The following is a 22989-nucleotide window of genomic DNA, read 5'->3' as shown; positions in this document are numbered from 1 at the left end:
ATGCTGGGATTTGATGCAGAAGGAGAACAATAAATGAGACAGTTCACACAACAGAGGGTGGTGAGGCATTTTTCTGAGTAATATTATTGACATGAGATGAGATCTTTCCCCCTTCCCATGTGGACTTGGATAGAAGGACTTCATGGAAAAAAGGTGGCCCATCAAAAAGCTAATAAGGTGGTATCAGGCAGTTCCCTTCATCCAAGCCTATCTCTGTAAGCATGAGAGCCGCCCACCACCATGACTAAGTGCTCTTGGGGACAATCCCTGCTCAGAGGGCAGAAAGCAAATATCCAGATGTTATGAGCTGCCAGATGTGATTAACTGAGGAAAGGTGAAGCTGCCCACTTAACCATCTGAACAGCTCTCCTCATCAAAGTGACCCCAGAGTTTTCTGCAAAAGCATTCATCAACAAAATAGATGGAGGCTCCATCCCTCTCCCATCCTCGTCTCTTTTGCTCCCTCCCTCTGATCGAGTCAGAACAGTGGCCTATTTTTAAACCACTGGCAATGTGTTCTCTCGTGGAAACGTGTGGGCTTCCTGAGACAGGCTGATGCTCCCTCTGAGGAGAAACAGGCGCGCTGAAGGCTGCGCCCACTCTCCAGTCTTCCCTCTCCCATGGGAGTGTGGCCGAGGAGTCTGGGGAGGAGCAGGCTTGAGCAGGGAGCTTGCTCCCCATGCAGAGGAGCAGGGAGGATCTGATGTGACTTCCATGACAGGGCAGCTCCAGGCGGCCCTCCTCCAGGAAGGAGGGGAAGGCCAGGGCTTGGGTATAAACCTGCCCCACATAAAGAAACCGAGAGAGCTGGAGGGGTCGGGAGCAAACAGACCCCAGAGGCCGAGTCCAGCATCTTCTCAGAAAGGGGAGTTTAAGCAGATCTCAGTGCATCTGAGGGGCTTTCAATATAATAGAAACATTTTATTGAACATTGGAGACTCGTTTTAAACAAGGTCACAGACCGATTTACAAAATAAAACAAAACGTCCCCCCAACACGTTGAAGCCAGGAGGTGTCCTTTACTTACAATCGCTCCAGCTGCTTCAGATCCTGGAAGGCGCCTCGCTCGATGACGCTGACCTGGTTGTCTTCCAGATGCCTATAACCAAAGAGGCAGCGAGGGTCAAGGACAAAGCTGGACTGTGGATCCTCCTGTGAAGCCTCAGGCCATTCGGCCAAGGCTGCTTGGCCCCTCCACTGGGACCAGTTTGGTGGGACAAGATAACGCACATCCCAGCATGGTGTCACAGCAATCAGGGTTTCACTGCCTGCACACTTCTACCTGACAGATTGGTTTCCAGGCCTCTATTTTAAGAATGTTCTTAGCAAATTCCCCCCAAGCGCTGCAGGATATTGCATTAGAACAGAGAGAGGTAGAGGTGCTGCTTATAGAAACCACACATCTCTTCCCTCAGAGGTCCCTCCTCCAAGGATTCAAAAATACTTCATTGAAAAGGGCCTTCCCTGCTCACCCTAGCAGAAGGGTGAAGCTGCTGTAAGGCAGCTGGCTGTAACTGAGAAAATCTGCCTGGTCCCAGGAACTTCTTAGGCCCAGGGCCTGGCTGAGCTCAACCTCATGATGATGATCCCAAAACCTCTGTCTTCCTGCACCCAGCCACGAGCCATGTTCACCCCCTAAGCCTCCCAGAAGGTGATTTAAAAATCCTAAACACTCTGCTTAAGTAAGTTTGATTCATGCATGTGGCACATCCTAAGAACTGCACATACAATAAAACATTTGTTCCCTACCTTAAAAAAAAAAAAAAAAATGGCAGCTTAAAATGGATTAGTTGAACAGTAGGAAGGGAAGCCAGGAAGCCGCATTGCTTCCATGTGGGTGGGGCCAGCCTGGGCCAGAAAAGGATGCGGATGGCATTTGGTGGCTGAATGGGATCTTTGGTGGCTGAATGGGATGGGGGCACAGTTGCAACTGCAGGATGTTTCTTTGAAAGTGGAGTCTAGGAAAGACCCCGGGTTCCTCCAGATTAGACAGAAGGAGAGGTGCCTCAAGCAGCCGAGGAATGGCAGGAGAGGAAGCACAGCCTCGGAAGAGCATGTCTTCAGTTCAAAATGAACCTCCCGTGATGTCCCCCATCGGAGATGTGTCATAACCTTTGCACTTTGCGGATTTAACATCTGGGCCTCTGTGTTTAATTTTAACGTCCGTCCCCACCGCCACCCCCGCCCCTGTGACTAAGGGAAAGGACTCCTCTCAGCACCTGACTCCCAGGCTAACACAGGGAGCTATAGCACAGCGGTCACCTCAGAACTGCTTACAGGATGAATGGAGAACTAAAGACGACTCTGGGCCCCAGCACACCGTGACTTGACATCAAGGAGAAGGCTAGCCTAGGACTCATTAAGTTCCCAGCAGGACCGGTAGAGGCATTTGTTAGACTCATGGTATTTTACATTCTTATTTCCCACTATCAACGGTCAGGTAGGTCAGCCGTTTGCTGCAGTCCTCGTCCATTCTGACCTCACATTTTTTTCAGCTCTGGCCCCTTACAGGCCCCTCCCTTCACAGGTACAGAAATGGTTGAATTTAGAGACTGAGAGACAGGTCAAGGAGAAATGGCGTGCCCATGGTCTCCCAGCTGGTGAGGCTGGGAGCCTTGGCCCTACACTGTGAGCTTCCTGGGCCAGCTGGAAAGCCCCGGCCACTTCTTACCAGCTGATGCTGTCATATAGGGCTAGCTAGTCAAACTCTCTGAGACTCAGTCTCTGACTTTGTAAAAGAGAAAATAAAACATCACACAAGTTCTTAGAATAAAAATGAAATAAATAAACCGTCAAGTCCAGGATCAGAAGTACAATTAAAGGGTTAATAGATGTTCCTTCCTTTCTCTCCTTTTCCATCTGCCACATGTCGAGGAGCCTTAGAAAGCTAACACACTCACATTAGCGCATCTTCTAAAGTGGGAGCCCTTCAGTTCCAGGGACTAGGGCCTGCTCACTGGGCTTCACTCCCCGTCAGTCACAGAGCTTGCTGTATTCTTTCTTAATTAGAACAAGGACTAACTCCAGGGTGGCTGAGTATCACATTTCATGTGGGTTTCTGGAGGAGCCTCGTCCAGCCTCCCAGGAGACGTCTCTTCCTTCTGGACTCATTAAGCTGACACTCTGGGCTTCAGAAAGAGGCACTGAGACACAAATGAGATGTCGGGGGCCCTTTCTCCACTTTGCTCAGGCCCTGGAGGCGGAATTTTAGTTGCTTCCTCTAGAAGCTTTGTGGCCTCTGGCTTCCTGTTGGATTCACCCTGAGGGAGTTTCCCAGGGCAGGAGACACAGTGAGAGGACAGTGCAGTGGGGGACATATTCCCTCCCCTCCTGTCATAACTTCAGGTTGACCATGACCTTCTCTCCAAGACCACAGTGCGGCAAGATCGTGAATTCCTGTTGCCCCTGCCTTGGCTGGGCCCTGCAGACCACCCTGACCACTGCTCCTCAAAGCTCAGGGCAGCAGCAGCTCCCTGGTGCCACTAGCCTGGGGAACAGCATCTCCTGGGATTTTCTTACCCCAACCCACACCTTTGCAAATGACGTGTTATTTAGCTCTCCTTGTTTGCCCTACATCAGTGTCACCTGCTGGAAAGTTGTCTCAGCCCCTTTTGAGCCCTTCTTCCTAGATCTATCAGAGTCCAGCTAGTATCTGGCACTTACAGGCTCAATAAACTGTCGCCATTTGGTGAATAAAACAGTCAATGAATGAATAAGCCATGAAACTTCCACGGAGACCTCTGAGCTGAGAAAGGAGCAAGCAGACATGAAAGCCACTTCAACCACCCTGTCCCCAGGTCAGCCTCAGGGGACAGGAGCTCCAGGAGGGGCTGGATTTCCAGAGGGCAGCCCATGGCTAGAGTCTGCTCTGAGTTAGAGAGACACAGACTGTGTTCATTTTCAGCTTTTTGGCATTGTTATTTTTTTAGTTTTAGCACTAGATCTGAATCGGAAATGGCCTTCATGTGACGACGGCAGGGGTGGAGTTTAACTCTTTTATTAACCCCATTTGGGATAAAGCTGGCTCCCACATTGTGAGCACACAGCCCTTAAATAGATGACTAAGAGAGGGCCTCTAATTGATACCACCAGAAGAGACCTTTTCCTACTCCCACCCCATCAGAGAAATAACTTTCCTGGGCAATTCTTCCTTCTCCTCCTTGAATACATTTCACTTAGGGAAGATTACTCTGGGATGAGACTAGAATCTGCCAATCTGTTTTATCTGTTTTCACCCATTCACCTGCACTGGATTAACAGCTTGGTGGGGGTGGGGGGGGAATGGGTGGCAAACTCAAATTATTCAAGACTACAGAGTCTTTTCTGGCTTCACTATAAATTGTAAATAAGGAACAGATATGGGAAATGTGCCAAGATGCGATGAAAGCTTTTTTTTAAAAAAAAGATAGTTATCTAGGTTACTCAGCTAAAAAGAAAATTGAGGGGAAATCTGTTAAAATATTTAGATATTTTATTGGTGTTAGAAAGCATTTCAGCTATTCTACCTAACAGATTCCTTTGCAGTAATAAAGTACCACTTGAATGGGATTGTCTTTGAATTGATAAGGAAGATAATGAAACAGTATATTAATAGTGTCTATAAAGTAGGGGTAAAAGGCTTTTTGGCATTGCTGATCAAAATAAGAGGGATATAACAATTAACTGAAAAGATAAACTGTAGTCAAAGGAATTCTGTAGACCCATCCAGAGGATATTAATATGATCTTTGGTGATTATTTTAAACTTTCTATTTGCAGACAGCAGATATGAAAATTGGAATTTTTATTAGTCTTTCTGATGTAACAGTAAGAAATATCAAAGGGTTATTTTTGACTTAGAAAATGAAGCATTCAATGAAATTTCCAACTTATATGAAGGGAAAACTCTTGACAGATGCAGAGGGCAGAAATGGGAAAAAAATAGGCCAAAATAAATGTGTTTTTTAACTGGGCAAATCACCTTGAATCAGGAGTCTCCTGCTTATACCTCTAACCAAAGATCATCCGAAAACTGAACCATGGGATTCCCCCACCCTTATCTCAATCTCAATTCTGATCCATGCTCGGCTTCTCAGAGCTGTCAGTCACATAACAGAAACATAGCTGCTCAAGGCAAAAGGAAGACTTGGCACAGGGTGGATCTTCCCTCTGAGGATGATGACAATAGAATGTTCAAGACCAAAGACAGGCAAAAATATCTGTTCCAGGAAGCATCTGGTAGCATCTGGTGGCTGGAAGCCCAGCAATCAGATCCCTGCATCCCCACACAATGGTGCTCAGGGAAACTCAGGTAAGCTCCTGCTCGTCAGTGCTGCACTTCTTTCTTCTTTTTCTTCCCTCTCTCCTCCCCTTATCCTCCCCTCCCTCCCTTCTTCCTTCCTTTCTTTCTTCCTGCTGGAGATTGAACCCAGGGCTTTGTGCATGCTCAGCATGTGCTCTACACTATGCTACACCCCCAGCCCCTGTTGCATTTTCAAAATGGGTAAACTGTTACTGCCTTGGTTTTCTGAGCTTTCTAGAATGCAAATGTATAGCAACACAGCATTCAACTTCAAAGACACAAAGTTGGGGTCCAGTCCCAACTCTTTAAGTCACCTGCTATGCAGAGCTGGGATGATTTAACCTTTCTGTGTAGTTTCCTCTGCATAATGATGCTGATCTCATATGTTAGCACTACTTAAATATATGTTTGATCCATGGGAAGTATCATGTATTTGTTGGTTACCATCATCATTGTTATTATTAACATCTTAATTGGGAAAATAATGCTATAAAAGAATCGCTTCACAAGTGATATTGAGAATAATCTAAGACTGTTCATTAAAATGTTAAAACCATAAAGCATTCTACGTGTAACTATGATGAGTAAGGACATCTAATTATTCATTCCCTATATTACAGATGAAAACCAAGGCCCAAAAGGGTACAGAGATTTGCCCAAGTTACACTGGCAATTAGTTCTAAGTCCGTGACTTCTAAGTACAAATTCACCCTGTTATACAGGCTATTAGGAAAAAGAAAGAAATGGCTTTTAGGTACTAACACTTAAGCCGTCACTTTTAGTAGAAAAAGAAATGCTAGCTGATATTCTGTGGCATCAAGGCTGTGGCCACATTGCCCAAATTATACTTCATGTCTACAGCCAGGCTGACAGACCAAAATCATCCACTGAGTAGAGAGGGAAAGAGGATCCAATTGCTCCCAGGGAGGTGAATTCCTATTGCACTCTGGGAGTCTTAGACTTTTCAGTAAACAAGCATTTGGGAAGCTTCTTACCACTCGTAGCCTTAAGGATATGTGAAAGTGCTCAATACACAATTATGAGACCACATATTTCTTGCTCCCTTATTCCATCAATGCCCATCTCAAATTTTGCTACCTAGCTGCACAGCTGTGAACGTTCAGCAAGGGCTCCGACCCTGTCTGACCCTCTCCCTCCTTCCTCTCCATTAAGCAACAAGATAAATAACCTTTGTCCTGATTGCTATTTTAATGTACAGGCTAGAGAAGAAATTATAATCTCTATGGAAGGGAAGCATGGTTAGTCAACTTGACATTGCTGTCAGTCTGGAAGCTGGGCATATTGATTTATTCGTTTATAGCTCTGTTTTCCCTGTCACTGGAAGCAAGCCCTTCCATCTATCTCGCCCAGCCAGCAGCATCCAGACATGGAATGAGATACCTGTGAGCACTTGGGTACAGTAATGAAGGGTTTTCTGCGGCAAGATCGTGAATTCCTGTTGCCCAGTGCTTGGGAGTGTGAGGTCAGGGCAGAGAACATTTTCACAAGGCTAAAAAGGTGAAAATGAAAACGCACTGGAGAACCATCTGCTACTTACAAAACTCGGAGGTTCTTGAGCCCAGCAAAGTCCATCTTGGTAATCCTGGTGATATTATTTCTGTCCAGGTCACTGCAAAGGAAAGCAAAATCAGGTCAGATTTTTGCAGGTTACTTCTGGTCTCTTCAACCCAGACTGGCTTGGACTGAGAGGCTGCTGCCTGTCAAGGAGAAGGCAATTGCAATGAGTAATGCTATCCCTTGAGCATGCCCAACCAGCCTCATTGATGCTGTTTGGAAGAAGCCATTCATTATCAGTTAGAGGAGCTTTGTTATACTTAAGTGCCTGACTTTTATGGCCCCTTCTTCAACTACCAAATTTTGCTTTGGATATCCCCACTTCCCTGGCTTTCAGGTCGTGTCGCACATGTGGGGCTAACTCCTCATTTGGATTCTAGGGATCCCAGGAATGGGCACCTGATCCAGGACAGGCTTATAAGTATCTTCAATCACTCTGATCACAACAATTGGTTGAGAAATGCATACACGACTCATACTAACAATAATTCTGTATCAACTGGGATTGCTGAACTTCAGGTTTCCCCAAAGCCATCTTGCCACCATTAAAAGACAGTGTCCCAGAACCAGAAGATGAAAAAGACATTCTTTGTGCTGTCATATGAGTGTCTGGACCTTCTCAGAACCCACATGCCTCTGTAGTCTAACATTACATGAGCTCATCTATACCATCACATTCATATTTTGGCTTAAACCAGTTTGAATTGAATTTTCTATCACTTGAAACCAAAAGAATCTTTACTGACTTTGATATATAGCTAGATACCAATAGACAAGAGTGTCCAATAGACAAACAAACAAACAAAACATCTACTTTTCCAACTACTTTGCATACTCCCTGAGGGCAAAGACCATCTCTCACTTAATTCCACAGCCCAACATAGTAGACTATGTCCCTGGCACATAGTAGAGGTAGCTGCTCATCTCATTCCTTAGGTAAAGACAGCTGCATGAATACTCCTGCCTCCACTTGTAAGCTTATGCTCCTAAAAATGGCCCCAAAGAGGAGAATTCTCCATGAAAGCCTCTGGTAATAATATTGGAGTCAAGGATGTAGGGGACATCATGAGTGGAGAAACCAGGATGAAGGGAAACTGCATATAAATATAAATATTCTACGTTCACTAACTTCATCTATGAGTATGGATGCTAAAGAAGGAACCAAGAATAAAATGTTACAATTCTTAACAAAGGATGATTAACAATTAATCTCTACATATTATGCTTTCCACATGAGAAATGTTTCAGAGATTTGGCCCTTGCTGTTTGTACCAGGTATCTGTGAATTGGCCCTCTCTCCTCCAGAACATCTATATTCTGTGGTACAACACTTAATAATCAGACCTGTCTGAAAAATGTGTCATTGAGTGATTTTATCACTGTGCAGACATTGTTGAGTATACTTACACAAACTAGAAAACTACAATGTCCTGAGACAGTATCATCTTAAGGGGTCACTTTTGGATATGTGGGTCATCATTGGCCAGAATGTCATTAGAGGGCACATGGCCACCATGAGGCATCTTCCCAGTGATGAACTGCCCTTAGGTCACCAGCTGGCTGTGCAGGGATTCAAACTCAGGACTGCTTGGCTCTGGAGCTCAGGCTCCCAAACACTGACTCTGTCAGGAGAGCCCCACAGCATCCGAGGATTCACATTTCTTTGGCTTTCCTAGTTGGATTCTAAAGTTCCCATCATGCAACAATGTCCCAGAAAGACTTAGGAATGATACATTTACATAAAAGGAACATGGAAACAGTTTTCAGATTCTAGCACTTTGTCTGAAAAATAGTCAGGCTTGAGAGGGACTATTCTCCTAAAATCAGAAATAAAAATCAAGTGAGTCCTCAAGGGACTTCGCCTGGGTACCACCTCCCTTCCTCATCTAGTTTTCCATAATCTTTAACAGCCATCCAGGTTGCTTCCTAGCTAGCCTGACATGGGGAAGCAGCATTCGCCTTCTCAGACCATGGAGCGTGCTGCGAAGAAAGAGCATTAGGAGCAGTGGGAAGTCAAGAAGGACTGTGAGAGGGGCAAGAACCAGCAGCCAGGCCGTATGTGTGAGCCCCCAACATCATGCACATTCTTCTCACCTTCCGACTGCACTGAGACAGATGTCTGGGGACCTCAACAACTGCAAATATGACAATGCAACTAAGGGTTTAATTATCAAGACACAGCATGTAATAGTAGCAACTTGTGCTGATGGATGTGGCACCAATATCTTCAATTAATATTATTATGTAAAGGGGCACAAAATGTGCTGCTAAAGTGCAAGGATAAGGCAGGGGTGGGTATCCTGTGGGGCTCTCCTGGCAGAGTCAGTGTTTGGGAACCCAGGCTTCAGAGCCAAGCAGTTCTGAGCTTAGCCACCTGATGACCTAAGGGCAGTTTGTTTCATTTTGAGGCTCTGTTTTCCACTGACAACACAAGGATGATGACCTTGACCTCAATAGCTTTTAAGAGGGTTAAATGAGATGATAGATACACAGTGCTCATCCAACATTTGCTACATACTAAATCATGGCTACTACGATTATCTCATTTACTGGATGTGCAAGCTCCCAGCTCTACTCTGAAATTTTAGTTCCTTAAGAGAAGCTGACCACCCTACACCTCAAGCTTTGTGACTACAAATAAATCTCCCCAAGAGCCCCCTTTATGGCCATCTTCCTATAGGTGAAAAGGGTGTATTTCTTGATTGAAAGAGTGACAGCACCAAGAGGAGCCCCTCCTGCTACCTCTCCATCACAGTGTTTCTATGACATCTATTTCCATGGCTCCTGGATACAGAGTGGTGAAGGGGGCCAGAGAGGAGGGAAGGGCTCTCCCCACAGCTGAGCTCTGCTATTAGCCTCTGTCTACTTCCACCATAGAGAAGCCAGGGAGCATGTGGTCTTTGATGGGAGACAGGTCCAGTTTCAAATCTCTGTCCGACCCTCTGCTCCCAGCCCCAGCTGTGAATTTGACTAAATCACTTAATTTCTCTGAGTTTCCATGGTTGCTGTTACCATCTCCTACGTATAGACCATAGGATGGCGAAAAACCAAGCCTGGCCTTCAAGCATGCTTGGCTGGAGATGCAAATTAATTAAATGACACTAATGAGGAGCTGCCATCCCACTCCAGTCCCCACTGCCCCAGTCTAGGCTTCCCTGGATGTTTAGCAAGACTTCTTGATCCCTGCTGGCCTCTGAGGGAATCAGTACATGTCTGCCTAGGATGAGTAGTGGTCTCACGAGGGGTGACCCAGATGGGGGGAGCAAGGATGCCTGTGGATGGGGGGCAAGAAAGCATGCTGGCTGCAAAATGTGTCTACAGTTTTTTTCCTGACACTCACCATCAAAAGATGTAGGTAGTCTGTGTACATTTTCCTTGAACCCAAGCAGTTCCATGAAGACTGCTGGGAAAACAAGATTGTGACAGAAGTAATTCTGCTGGATGTCTGCGGCTAGAGGAGGCAACAGGTGGCTGCCGGGGGCTTGGGGCACTCGTCATGCCATGAGCGCTCTTTCTCTCTCTCAGCACTTGCATTGAAGCCTCGAGCTGCCATGTGAAAAGCAGGAGATCTGGAGATCTTCTAATGAGACCAGGAGAGGGACTCAAGGAGTCCATCTGGCTGTTAGAGCCTTCCAGCCAAGAGGGCAGGCATGCGGGGTAAACACATCCTCAAGGCTCCAGCCAGTCACCAGCTGGCTAACTTAGAAGGAACTCGGAGCTCAAACCATCTAGCTAACCCCCTCGTGGTTTCCTGACCCACAGAAACTGTGGTAGATAATAGTAAAGCAAATGCTGTATTTTAAGCTATTGAGTTTTGGGGTGATTCATTTTGTAACAACAGAGGTAGAACAGAAAGGAAGAGAAGGCCACCTTCTGAGCATTTAGAAGCCCCATTCACATGGTCTCCATGGCAAAGCTGAGACCCGCCTGTCACCTTGGCCATCCTCAGTCCATTGTTACAGTCAAGAATGGCTCACAGGGGCGAAGGCACACACGTGTCACTCTGGGGATGAGAACTGGCCCTCTCTGAGGCTCAGGAAAGTAAAGACTGCATAATTAGGAATGCTCACAAGACATCATGAGGAACCACTATGATGTTCCTTTACTCATGGTGATAATTATTATCACGACTGAATACTGTGGCAGACTGCGGCAGATGCAGAGTTGACCACCAAACCATTTTGTGCACACATATAGATTACATTTCCCAGTTTCCCTTGCACACGTCCCATGACTCACTCTCATCACTACTACATAGGCAGAAGTGCCATACGCTGCCATCAGGCCTGGAGCCATGAAACTTCCTGCCTAATCCTCCACACTTTCTCTTTCCTCATATGGTGCTAGATTCACTAGGTACAGCAGAGGACTCCCAGGATGGCAAAACCATGTATAAGTTCATGGACAGAGACCTCTCCTGCTTAGCCTCCCCATGTACACACATTAGAGTCAGTCAAGCTGGGAAAGGACAGCTAAGCCACCGAAATGTGATAGCATTCCATACTGGCAAGGCCAATGCCTTATCTTTCCATCTGTTAAGATCTGGGTGTGAAGTGCCCTCCAAAAGCTCATGTGTAAAACAATGCAAGAAGGTTCAGAGGAGAAATGATTGGGTTATAAGAGTCTTAACCCAATCAGCAATCTAATCCACTACTGATAGGTACTGAGAAGGGGTGGAGTATGGCTGGGGGAGGTAGGAATCAGGGCAGGGCTTTGGGTATATATTTGTAACCTGGCAATTGGAGTCTCTCTCTGCTTCCTGATTGTGATTGAGCTGCGTCCCTCTGCCACACTCTTCCGCTATAATGTTCTGTCTCACCTTGAGCCCTGAGGAATGGAGCTGGCCGCTTATGGACTAGGACCTCTGAAACCATGAGCCCTCAAATAAACTTTTCCTCCTCTACAATTGTTCTGATCAGATCTTTTAGTCACAGCAGTGGAAAAGCTGACTAACACATCATCCTTGTTTCTGTCTTGTCTCTGCACAGTTCTGCTTCTCTTCAACAGATAAGCCACCACAGATCAGCCTTCCTAAGGGCTGGCATGTGCTGAGCCTACACTATGCACCTCGTACAGTGCTAAAGACTCTGGATCCATTTCTCTAATCCAGAGAGCAATCATCTGTAATAATATTATCTCATTTTTTTACACGAGGAGGCTAAAGTTTAGCTTCTCCTAACTCTGACCCTTAGAAGAGTTGCCCACAAGGTCAGATGACACTGAGACTGGGATTGAACCCGGACTCTTTGAATACAGAAGTCAAGCTTTTAGCCATCATATGCTATCCATCTACCACTAGAGCCTGAGGATTTTCTACTGTGTCAAGTTATCTACTGAATGGAGATAGAAAGAAGATGCATAAATAAATACAGTATTTATTTATGCAAATAAACTTTTCCTCCTCTACAATTGTATGTAGGAACAGAATTTCCTACTCCTGTACATTGAAAAACACAAAGGCACACTCCTAGTGGACAGCTCTAGTCAAGATGGCATGTTTCCCACCCCATCTCAATGGAGCTGGGCAGTGGAAACACTGAATCCCTAGGCAACCCATGAAGGAATAGCATCCCTGTGACCTCTGCCCACATCTGGTGTCTATCATGGTGCCCATCATCTGTCATGCCACTCCATAAACAGGCATCGCCATGGTGATCCCCACATTATTTTTTCCCCATTCCAGTCAGAAAATCATAAACCAATGCTGAACCTTGGAACTCTGTGGTGTTTTCACATCTGCTTGACACTTTGAGTGGAGCGGGAAGAAAGAGGAATTCAGAACAACATTGGAAAAAAATGAAACAAAATATGAAACAAAAATGACATTTTTTGAGGCATGCCACTCTCCCTGTCTTGGCACAAGCACATTCATACCTTTCTCTTTATTCATTCTGCAACATTCTGCAGAGCCTTCTTTATGCCATGGCACATCCGTGAAGAGAGAGAGGAAAAATCTACAGGGAAACAACACAGTGTAGAGAAGGGGGCTTCAGTGGAAATCTGGGAGTTATGGATTTGAATCGCATCTTCTTAGCTGTGTGGCCTTGGGAATGATCAACTTCACTGAGCCTCAGAAGTTATAATTTCTGTTGTGAGTTTTGTAAATTATGACCCAAAATATCAGTTCTGCAGGATAATCCTGAGATGCAAAGGACAGTGTGTGAGGGAACAGCTTCTAGACAGTGCTCAGAGCAGTGCATTTTCACCCACTGCCAACAATGATCAGGAGAGGATGTAGGCAAAGGCATGGTCAGGATGGGCTTCAAAGGGACGTTTGTCTATGATGATTCAACTTGAGTTTTCCAACTTTGCAGTGTAGCTAAAGCATTCTCAATCATTGTTTTTTTAATAAATTGTATGATATATTCAACACTTTATTTAAAATTAGAGTTTGTGTTGATGATTTTGACAACTCCAGGGTACCTCAAGTGTCTTAAGCATATTTAAGGCACTCAGGCTAAGCTATGAGGCTTATTACATGCAGTTTTGATTTAGGATATTTTTAGCTTACAATTGATTTATTGGGGTATAACATCACCATAAATAAAGGGCACCATACAGAGAACATACTAGGTTCAGATCAGACTTTTAAAACCAGATTCTCATCCCCTGTACAACACGTGAATACAGAATGTCAACTTCTAGGTAGTAGGAAAGACAGCAGGCTCTCATCAAAAGATGAAAATGCACAAGCTGCCACACATTGTCACTGAACCCATTATAAGTGTGCACCAGCAGAGATTGTAGAGAATCCATGCAGGGCATGATGTCTATAGCTTCCTGGAGATGCAGAGGATGGTGGGCAACATGACTTACGAAGGCCTGTCAATTTAAAGGTCTGTCATTCTCATATCTTGGGAGCCATAACCAAGCTGGTTTAAAAACTTATACAGCTTTTTAGTTTAGCTTGGTCCTTACCCTCAGGGAGCTTGGAGTCTAGTTGAGCAGATGGATTAAGATACTTAGGGAACAATGTAAGAATTTGCAAAACTAAACACAAAGAGATGTGGTCGAAATTCCATGGGGAGTGGGCAACTAGGCATGAGAGAACATTAAGAGCAGAAACTCAGAAGAAGACCTTCTAGAAGACTTCCTGAAAGACCTTCTAGAAGAGACAGGGAGGACAGACACTGTGGCGGGATGGTGACCGCAGAGCAATGGGTGGGAATTACACAGAAATGAAGGGACTGAGGACAAGGCAGGAAGCTCCTGAACAAGGCTTCAGATGTGGTGCTGAGTCCACACCATCAAGACCCCAGAGCATGATTCAGAGACTTTTCTCAGGAAAAAGGCAAGAGGGGCCCGAATCAAGACAGCCCGGAGCCCTGATATGCCATCAGTAAAGAGGGGATCCAATCAACCCAGAAGGAGCTGGTGGGGGGGCTTCGGCCTCAGTGTCAGTTATTTGCTCTCCATCCTGTTCCACCCTGGGAGGCTAAATGGACCCGGTGCGGGGCTGGCTCCTGTGCCCTTTCACCTCCCTGTGAGGTGGTCAAGAGTCAGGAAGGAGAAACAGGATGAGGACAAGGAATGCAGTCTCCGGCTTCCTTCCTAAGAGCCCATCAGGTTAGCTGGTTTTGCCACCAAAGTTCACTACTCCTCTTCAGGATTCTCTCAGTTCTCTGGTTCAAGAACACTTTTCTTCCTCTCATCTCTTCTGGCTTAGTGGGGGAACTACTCTCCTTCTTTAATCCTTTGTGGTTTCCCAAACCACACTCACACATATGAAATATTCCCTGTGCAAACCAATTTTCCTTGGGCAATTCTAATTCAAATTTTCCACCTATTTTTTGTTTCTTACTGATACATCATTTATTCAACAAATGTATCTTGGCCAACTCTCAGGAGCTGTAATAAATGCTAAGACACAGATTAAATAATGCTGGCATGATCTCTGCCCAAGGAACTTAGAGTTTAATGAAGAAAAAATAAAGAAGAAATTAGCAAAGACTATCACAACTGTATCACAAGTTGACAAATTTTATTTAAAAAGCCATGAAGTAAATAATTTGGATTTTGTCGGCCATGTTTTCTGTCACAACTATTCAACTTTCTCTGTAGTGTGAGATTAGCCCCAGACTATATGTAACAAATAGGAATGGTTTTATTCCCAAATAAAACATTATTCATAAAAACAGCCTGGAGAAGGCTGGATTTGGACGAGGGAATGTAGTACACTCCTGCTCTGTGCTAGGCCACAGGCAAAACCAAAGCTTCTGGAGAATATAAAGGAATGAGCATGGAATTATAAGGGTCAAGAGAGGCTTCTAGGAAAAGGTGGCTTTTTAAGACCTGAGAATGAGTTGAGCACAGCCAGGTTCACCTGGAAACAGGCAAGTGTCACCAGGGGAAAGGGAGTAGATTGCTTTTCCCCAACCAGCTAACATACTCTTTTCCCATAGAGGGGTTCCAATCACATGCTTACCCAAACTCTCTGTGGGGGAGACTCACACAAGACACTAGCCATGCTCTCTGTATCCCAGAAGTAATGAAGTTTCCAACTACCTATTGAGCCCCAAGAATAGCACAGATAGAGCCAGACCAGGGCAGCTTCAGCAGCAACAGGAGCCGAGTGCCTTTAGGCTCATTATCTCCTCCTCCTACTGCATTTCCCTGGTAAAATTCCTGCTCTTTTGTGCCATAACCATTGACAGTCATCATGATGTTGACCAGAAGAGGCCATAAAAGGAGCAAAAAAGGCAGGGTCTATATTCTCCACCATCCCCGGAAACCTCAAAAATACCCCCATTGGCCTGTCCCTCCTCCCATTTTGCTTACCCTACACCCCTGGCACACAGCCTCCAGTGGAGAAGCTCTCAGAGCCATACCTCCCTGCTTCTCCTATTTTTTGGCCAAGGACAAAACTCCCATTGCAGCTTGACCAGTGCTTGGGTTCATTTATTGGAGAAGACCCAGCCCAGGTGGAAATTGGTAATAGAGGGAAAGAAACCATTCTGGGTAAAAGATACAGCATGTATAATAGACCAGAGGCATTGCCTTAGGGTAACTGCACGCTGACTCTTGAGTTGTTCAAGCACTTTGCATGGAGAAGCAGGCCCCTCCCTCCCTTAATTCCTGCCTTTCCTATCTTCCTCTACCCCTTCCTCCCTTCCATCCTGTTTTGCTTCCTAAGACAAACCTTCATTACGCACCTGCTCTGAGCCTACCTTACCTTATTCTCATGGCCATAAAGATTGTTAAACAAAGAAGCTCCTTTCAAGGAACTTTTGTTCCCTTGGTGAGTGCAGCAGAGAAGTTTCAAGGTGGTCCTTATGGCCATCACCATCCCTTCTAGAGTCTGGGAAGGAGATACAGACTTGCCTCTAATAATATGATGCAGCAAAGGTGCTGGGAGGTCCTCTTTGGGCCACATTCCTCGTGATCTTAATGCTCATCTCACTAGAGAACTCTTCCCTTCCAAACTACCATGAAGCAAGTGGCCACATTAGGGAGGCTCATGTGGCAAGGAAGTGAGAGCAGTCTCCAATAACTGCTAACCTGGAGCTGAAGATAGCCTGCAAGAAGGTGAAGCCCTCTGTCCACAGGCACTGAATTCTACCAACAACCTTGGAAGTTGATTCTATACAGTTGCACCTCAATATAAGACACAATCTCAGCCACGAGCCCAAAGTGGCCCCACGAGACCCTAAAGCAGAGGCCCTGCAGACCCTGAGGGAGGGATGTGTATTGTTTTAAGCCGCTGGGTTTGTGGTCAGATTGTTAGGCAGCAAGAGACAAGGACTATGGTGGGAGTCAGGCAACCACCAACAATGTAACCATAGATCACAGCAGGGAAATCAGCTGGGAAGTTTCAGGGAGAGAGGAAGAGAATGCAGACAGGTGAGGGGAAGGGGAAGCCTACCTTGCTGGCAGTCAGGAAGACCTCTCTGAGAGAGGGATTCTGAGTCTGAGACCAGAAGGAAGAGGAGCCACCTGAGGGGAGAAGCTGAAGGGAGAGGCTGAAGGAAGAGGTTTCCAGTGGAGAAACAGAAACAAAAGGCCTGAGGGTGGAAGGCATTTGAATTGTCTTAACCACCAAAAGGAGGCCCAAGAGACTGCAGTGGAAGACTCCAGATAGGCTCAAGGAGGCAAGGGGCATCCAGGCTGGGGCACCCTGGGGCTGACAACATGCCTCCTGCAGAGGGCACCAGAGAAGGGGTCCAGCAGGAAAGGAACTGGCACAGGCTCAGCCTTTCCCTGCCACTGATGAACTCCTCCAACGCCAGCCCGTTCCAGAGTGCAGCAGTCCTGTGCCAGGTGGGTCTCATGCTGCCCTTAGCGTGCCTCATTTAATTCTTCCCTCTATAGCCATGGACAGTTATGGAGCACCTACCAGATCCAGGACCGGTGCTAAGCACTCTGTCAACACATATGCTCCTGTATTTGCTGACTTTGAAAGCCCTCCGTGTCCTCTCTCCACCCATCATATTGCTGTTAGGATTTGAACTGTGTGCCTCCAAAGGATATTAAAGTCCTCATCCCTGTTAATGTGAACGTTGCCTTATTTGGAATTAAGAGTCTTTGCTGATGTGATTGGGTTAAAATGAGGTCATTAGGGTGAACCCTAACCTTAAGGAAAAAGAGGCAGAGACACAGGGAGATCACACCTTGTGACAGTAGATTAGAGCAAGACACCTGCAAGCCAAAGACCACCAAGATTGCTGGCCATCCCCAGGAGCTGGGCAAAAGCAAAGAAGGACCCTAGTGCAAAGACCCGGAAAACAGAAACAACCAATTTCAGGCTTTGTCATGGCCCAGTGTGTCCTCGCAGCCAGTCCAACCCACCCAAGGATCTCCCTTCCAGGAGATTCTGGATCCCCGAGGGTCTCTGCACAATTCACTTGGTCTTTTGTCACATTCTCTTCCACCTCATATGTTGTCCCTACTTCCTGTGTGTGTGACTCATCTCTCAGAGGACTAGAGAGATCACTACCACCCTTCTCCCAGACACCTTAGTGGCACATGGAAAATATACTTGCTGGTCTCCTCAGGGAGGTAGGGCAAGAGGTTTTTTCCCAGGCTCTCCAAATTGTGGTTTTGTTTTTCGTGATGATGGGTTTTGTTTTGTTCTGTTTTATATTTTTAATATTTCACATTTTGCTAACCAATATAGTCAATGTTTTCTAGAGTAAACAGGTACTATTCACATACCTCTTACCCCCACCCCCCAGTACCACCACCATCACATACACAGTGGTGGAGATAGAAGTGTAGATAAAAGTATTTCAGGGGATCTGAGACTCTCCCCATAGCTGCAGTGATGAGATAGAGAAAAGCTATTTGAGATTCTGGAGATTTGGCCAGCCAGCTAAAGATGATCCCTGTGGGCCCAAGGGCAGCTCTCAGGGCTGCTCAGATTGCCCTGCCCTAATGGGTGTCTTTCTGTCTGCCTCTCCTCTTCCCAACCCAAAGTATCTGATGCCACCCGCTTGCCCACCCTGAGGGAAGACAGAGCAGCATGTGTTCCAAAACTATGCAATTCCAGTACCTCTGGTCACAGGCAGCTGGATGGTGTCCCTGTAGATCACCCTCACAGGGCTCCCACCTCACCCACCAGGAGGGATTATTCGAGAATTCTCTATGTTTGCACTGCAGTCTCATCGGTTACATAACCACATATAAGTTTAAAAACATATACACGCATTCGAGAATTTGATTTTGAAAACTGGCTTCACACTACCACAGTTGTTTGGGAACTAAGCCTCCCTGGGCTAAGTTTTCGGCTTGGCAACGCTCTCGCATATATAATTTTACACCTGCAAATGTTTGCAGCCAGCCCTGTGCAGACAGTTACCTGCAGGGAGAAGAACGGGCCAGGCAGAGGGGCAGGCTGGATGGATGGATGGCTGAGGCCCTGGTAAAGGCTCTGCCAGGAGGGATGGGCATGGTATCTCTATTTTTTTCTTCCCTTGCAGCAGGAGGGCTCCCTGTCACTGTCTTGCTTAGGTCAACTTCAAGCTCCAACACAAAGTGTTCCATGTGGAACATGACAAGCCCTTTACTGGGGGCAGCATAGTAAAACCTACAAACTGGTAGCCTCTGGGTGAATTCTGACCCACAGACATGTCTAGTCTGGTTCGCACTGTGATTTTCACATGTGCAAATTAATTGCCAATTTTGAAATATTTATTATTCAAACCTGGAATTCTAGCCTGAATCCAAAAAAAAAAAAAAAAATCAGATGATCAGATAACTCTAGGACTTCATGGCCACCAATATGCTGGTGCCAAGAGGCAAATGCACACACTGGATGAGGCATTTGCCCTGGAATTCACCAGCCATTGATCTGCTGCCATCTCTCAGGTTATCTGCATGATTCTTATAAGCATTTGGATTTGAGATCCCTGTTATACAATGCTTAGGCAGGCGGGCCCTGCGATCAGATCTTACCAGAGAGTGGTGTGGCAAGTGGTTCCAAGCAAGTTACTTAGCCTATCACTAAGCTTCTGTTTCCTCATCTTTAAATTGGGCATAGTAACAATACCTTTAGGATGTTGTGAAGATTAAATGAGATGATACATACAGAGTGATTCAATCCTTTGCCTAGTCACATATTAAGTATTCATATACCATTACCATCAATTTGCTGATTTGGGGGGTAAAATGTGAGCACAGGTAAGCAAAAGGAAATGGCAGAACCTTGTTGCCCCATTAACATTGAGGGGGCACCTGGTCCAATCCATAGCCCTCCCCTCAAAGCTCTCTTATCCCCTCAGGCACATCCTACAAAGAGTTCTCTCCTTATGACATCTTCAGGATATCCCAGTCCTCACTCTCAGAAAAACTAAATAAATAGGTAAAAAGTCCCCCCAAAGTCTTCACATGATGACTTAAGACAACATTTTTTTCCGAGCCATAACCCCTAGATGATGACCATCAATCCAAAGGGTTCACCCTTGATGGTCCTCTTTATCATGTCCAATAACCTCTAACCCTTCCAGAGTCTTCTCAGAAGACCTTTTTGCCAAACCTATCCTCATACTACCTAGGACAGCAAGTGATAAAGTGGCTCTTCAAATAATGGGAGTCACAAACAGAAATCCAAGAAGAGATTGGGAAAGGGCAAGAAATGTCAGGAAGAGGATACAGCAGGGACAACACTAAGTGTTCACCAAAATGTTTCATTTTTCTCCTAGACAAACAGCAAACTTCTCACACCCTTTGCATTTAAGTGGGACCACATCACTGATTTATGATTAGAATAATGTAATTGGAAGTAATACATGCTATTTCCAGGCAACACCATAAAACACCCTGCATAGCATTGCCATCTTCCTGGCATGGAGAAGCCATATGTCAAAATGGTGGTGTTCCACAGTGAAAGGAGCTGGGTTGCTGAGTAATTTGTCTAGTATGAGCTGTCTCCAATACTCAGACCAACTGGACTGGACTACAATATCAGGAAGAAGGCGCAATACAGTTTTATTATGTTTTGCTATTGACATATATGAGCTTATTTTTTCCTGCAGCACAGCCTTATCTGTGCTGACCATGACACCTGAAAAAATACCATAGTGGGAAAGATCATCTCAGAAATTAGGCATTCATGATCCTTAGCCCTGCTCTCTAATTCAGAGCACAGCCTTGGAAAGTTATTTCCCGATCTTTAAAAGGAGGACAATATACCAGTTGACCCCTTAGTGTCAAATCTATTATTCTCATTGGCTTTGGACTTCAACAACACACATTATCTTAAACAATATATTTTTTAAAGTAGGTCTCTGAACCCTAGCCACTAAGGGTACAAATGCTGCAACCAGCTCCATCAGGGCTTATGGAAGTTTGTGCTGAATGAGAAGTAATTTTGCAGGAGCCTGTGTGCACTGTCTAGCACATGCCAAGCACTGTGTTAAGGGCTTCACATTCAGAGCTTCTTTTAATGCTCATCTTCAGTTTATGAGGTCAAGGCTATCAGTTATCCCATTTTATGAATAAACAAATGGATGCACGGGGAGATTAAGGCACTTGTCTTGGGTCACAACTGGTGAATGTCAAAGGAGCACCTATTTCCAGGTAGTCAGGGGTCAGTGTCAGGAAGCTTAGCAACCAGAAATAAACATAGTCCTGAAGGGGAAAAGACAAACTGAAATGACTTGGTTAGAGAAACTTAGTAATTTACCAAAAATTTTAGCCAAACTAGTGAATTCCAACTTTCTGGGACTGAAAGCCATATCTTATTTGTTTGCAACCCCAAGGGCATAGCACAATGCCTGGCACACAAAAGGCACAACTATATGTCTGCTGAATGGCTGCATGATCTGTGCTTGTATCAACTGTTGTAACTGAGTTACATGAGCTACATTTGCCCTTTGCTGATAATGGTTTGAGATCCAAAGCCAATATCAGTATTTTATTTATACCATTAAATCTGGGTATCAGGACTAGAGTGACCATACAATTTATTATTCAAACTTGAACACTTGGGGAGATAAAGAGGATGTTGTTAATAATTAGATCAGGAAAACAGGTATAAATTGGGACTGTCCTAGGTAAATTATTACCAATGGTCACCTTAGTCAGAGCCACAGAATACCATGACAGAACTACTGACACAGGATTCACAGAAAGCCTGGTGGCCCACCATGTCTTTGTTCTTAAGAAGTCCTCCTTCCTGTCTACTGAAGCTTCCAGCCATTTCTATGTCTATGGCTATTTGCAGGATACATGGTGGTTACTCCTCTAAGCGGTGCATACCTCCAGGTTCAACCAGCCTTAAAGCACACATACTATCAACTTGTAACATAGGTGCAGTAATGCCTTGAAGAAAATAGGAAGGAGCCGCCAGAGGAATGCAATGATAGCTGCAGGAATATAAACATGGATTGCATTGGAACCAACTACATGCTTTGTATAAACACTAATAAAGTGAGTTCAGGCTGAGCTGTGACTTTAAAGGAAATTCTTCCCCCATAAACATGTCCTGCCATGCCCTAATAACTCTTTAATTTGATGCACATTTGGGAAGGATGATGCGAAGTAATCACAGAATAATGTTAAGGTCTGTTGCAAAGGAATGGGGAGGGGGGATATGATGCAACTTGGAGCTAACGCCATCTACCAGAGAGTTGGCCTGGCTGCTCATTTCACACATGGAGGGAATTTGCTGAGTGACACGCAGGAAATCAGAGACAGGTCTCTGCAGGTTCAGCACGAGGAAATTCTGGGTGTCATCTGATGGTGCCACGTAAGACTTCTGGCGGGACAATTTCTAGCCCACCTTCCCTTGGTGGGGATGGTGGGAGTGCTTCCTGTTGCACATGCTCTCTCCACTTCATAGACCAAAGCTCTTCCTGCTTCAATGATCCCATAAGCTCGCTGAGAGCAGAGAAAGCTTGGTACATATCTAGGCGTCATCTATGGGGCTGCTCAGCCCTGTACCCCTGTGAGAAGGCAGGACGGCACAGAGTCGTGATAACTAGGTGGGGGCTGTAGCATCAAGGCTCACATCCCATCTCATAACTTGCTAAGTGTGTGGTTTGGGCAATCCACCCTTCTCACCTGCAAAATGGCTCAATGGTCCTGGCTGAAACTCAGAGGACTTTGAGACAATTAGATGAGATAATGTAAGAGAAAGGATTTTATAAATTTGAAAAGAGTTGTACAAATGTGCAAAATCAGTACTGCCGAGAAAGAACATAAATAATGATTAACAATAGTTCTGCTGTATATTGAGTTTCTGCAACTCAAAGCTCAGGCACTATTCATCTCCTTGAGTCCTCCCAGCAATCCTATGCATTTATGGGGAACTGAGGTCCAGGAAGGCTAAGTAACTTGCTCTGGTTCACATCTTTGAAGTATAACCCACAGAGCAGTGATTCTGCAGCGAAGATCTGGATGATCTGGACCCTACTCTGTGCTCCTACATTCTCGAGGAATTAGAAGTACCACTTTTCTCCTTCCTCAGCTTGTGAGCAATGAGGGCAAGGGCTGAGTGAATGGCATCCCTTCCAAGTCTCCAGGACCCAGTGAAGGACTAGAGAGTTAAAAGTTTTGACTCACATGTCTGCAGTTCTTCCCCATCCCTAATCACTTTTACTTGTGGACCAACTCCTGTCATCCAAGCACAGCGGCACTTGGCCGAACCCAGCTGGTGCTGAGTTCCATCCAAGTGCACAGCACTGGGCTCTCCACCTT

At 45.4% G+C, this 22989-nt stretch overlaps 1 protein-coding gene across 1 annotated transcript in view; it reads right to left on the bottom strand.

The window, feature by feature from the left end:
- Slit3 (slit guidance ligand 3) overlaps positions 1–22989 on the bottom strand; it is a 563280-nt gene that overhangs the window by 510795 nt on the left and 29496 nt on the right. Inside the window, exons 3-4 of the mRNA XM_048814838.1 lie at positions 6839–6910; positions 1028–1099 (exon numbers count right to left, since the gene is read on the bottom strand). Coding sequence (XP_048670795.1) covers positions 1028–1099; positions 6839–6910 — 144 coding nt within the window. The remainder of the gene's footprint in view (positions 1–1027; positions 1100–6838; positions 6911–22989) is intronic.

Source organism: Marmota marmota, unplaced genomic scaffold, assembly GCF_001458135.2.
Source record: "Marmota marmota marmota unplaced genomic scaffold, marMar, whole genome shotgun sequence".
NCBI lineage: Eukaryota > Metazoa > Chordata > Mammalia > Rodentia > Sciuridae > Marmota > Marmota marmota.
This window is presented reverse-complemented; position numbering and strand designations above follow the sequence as displayed.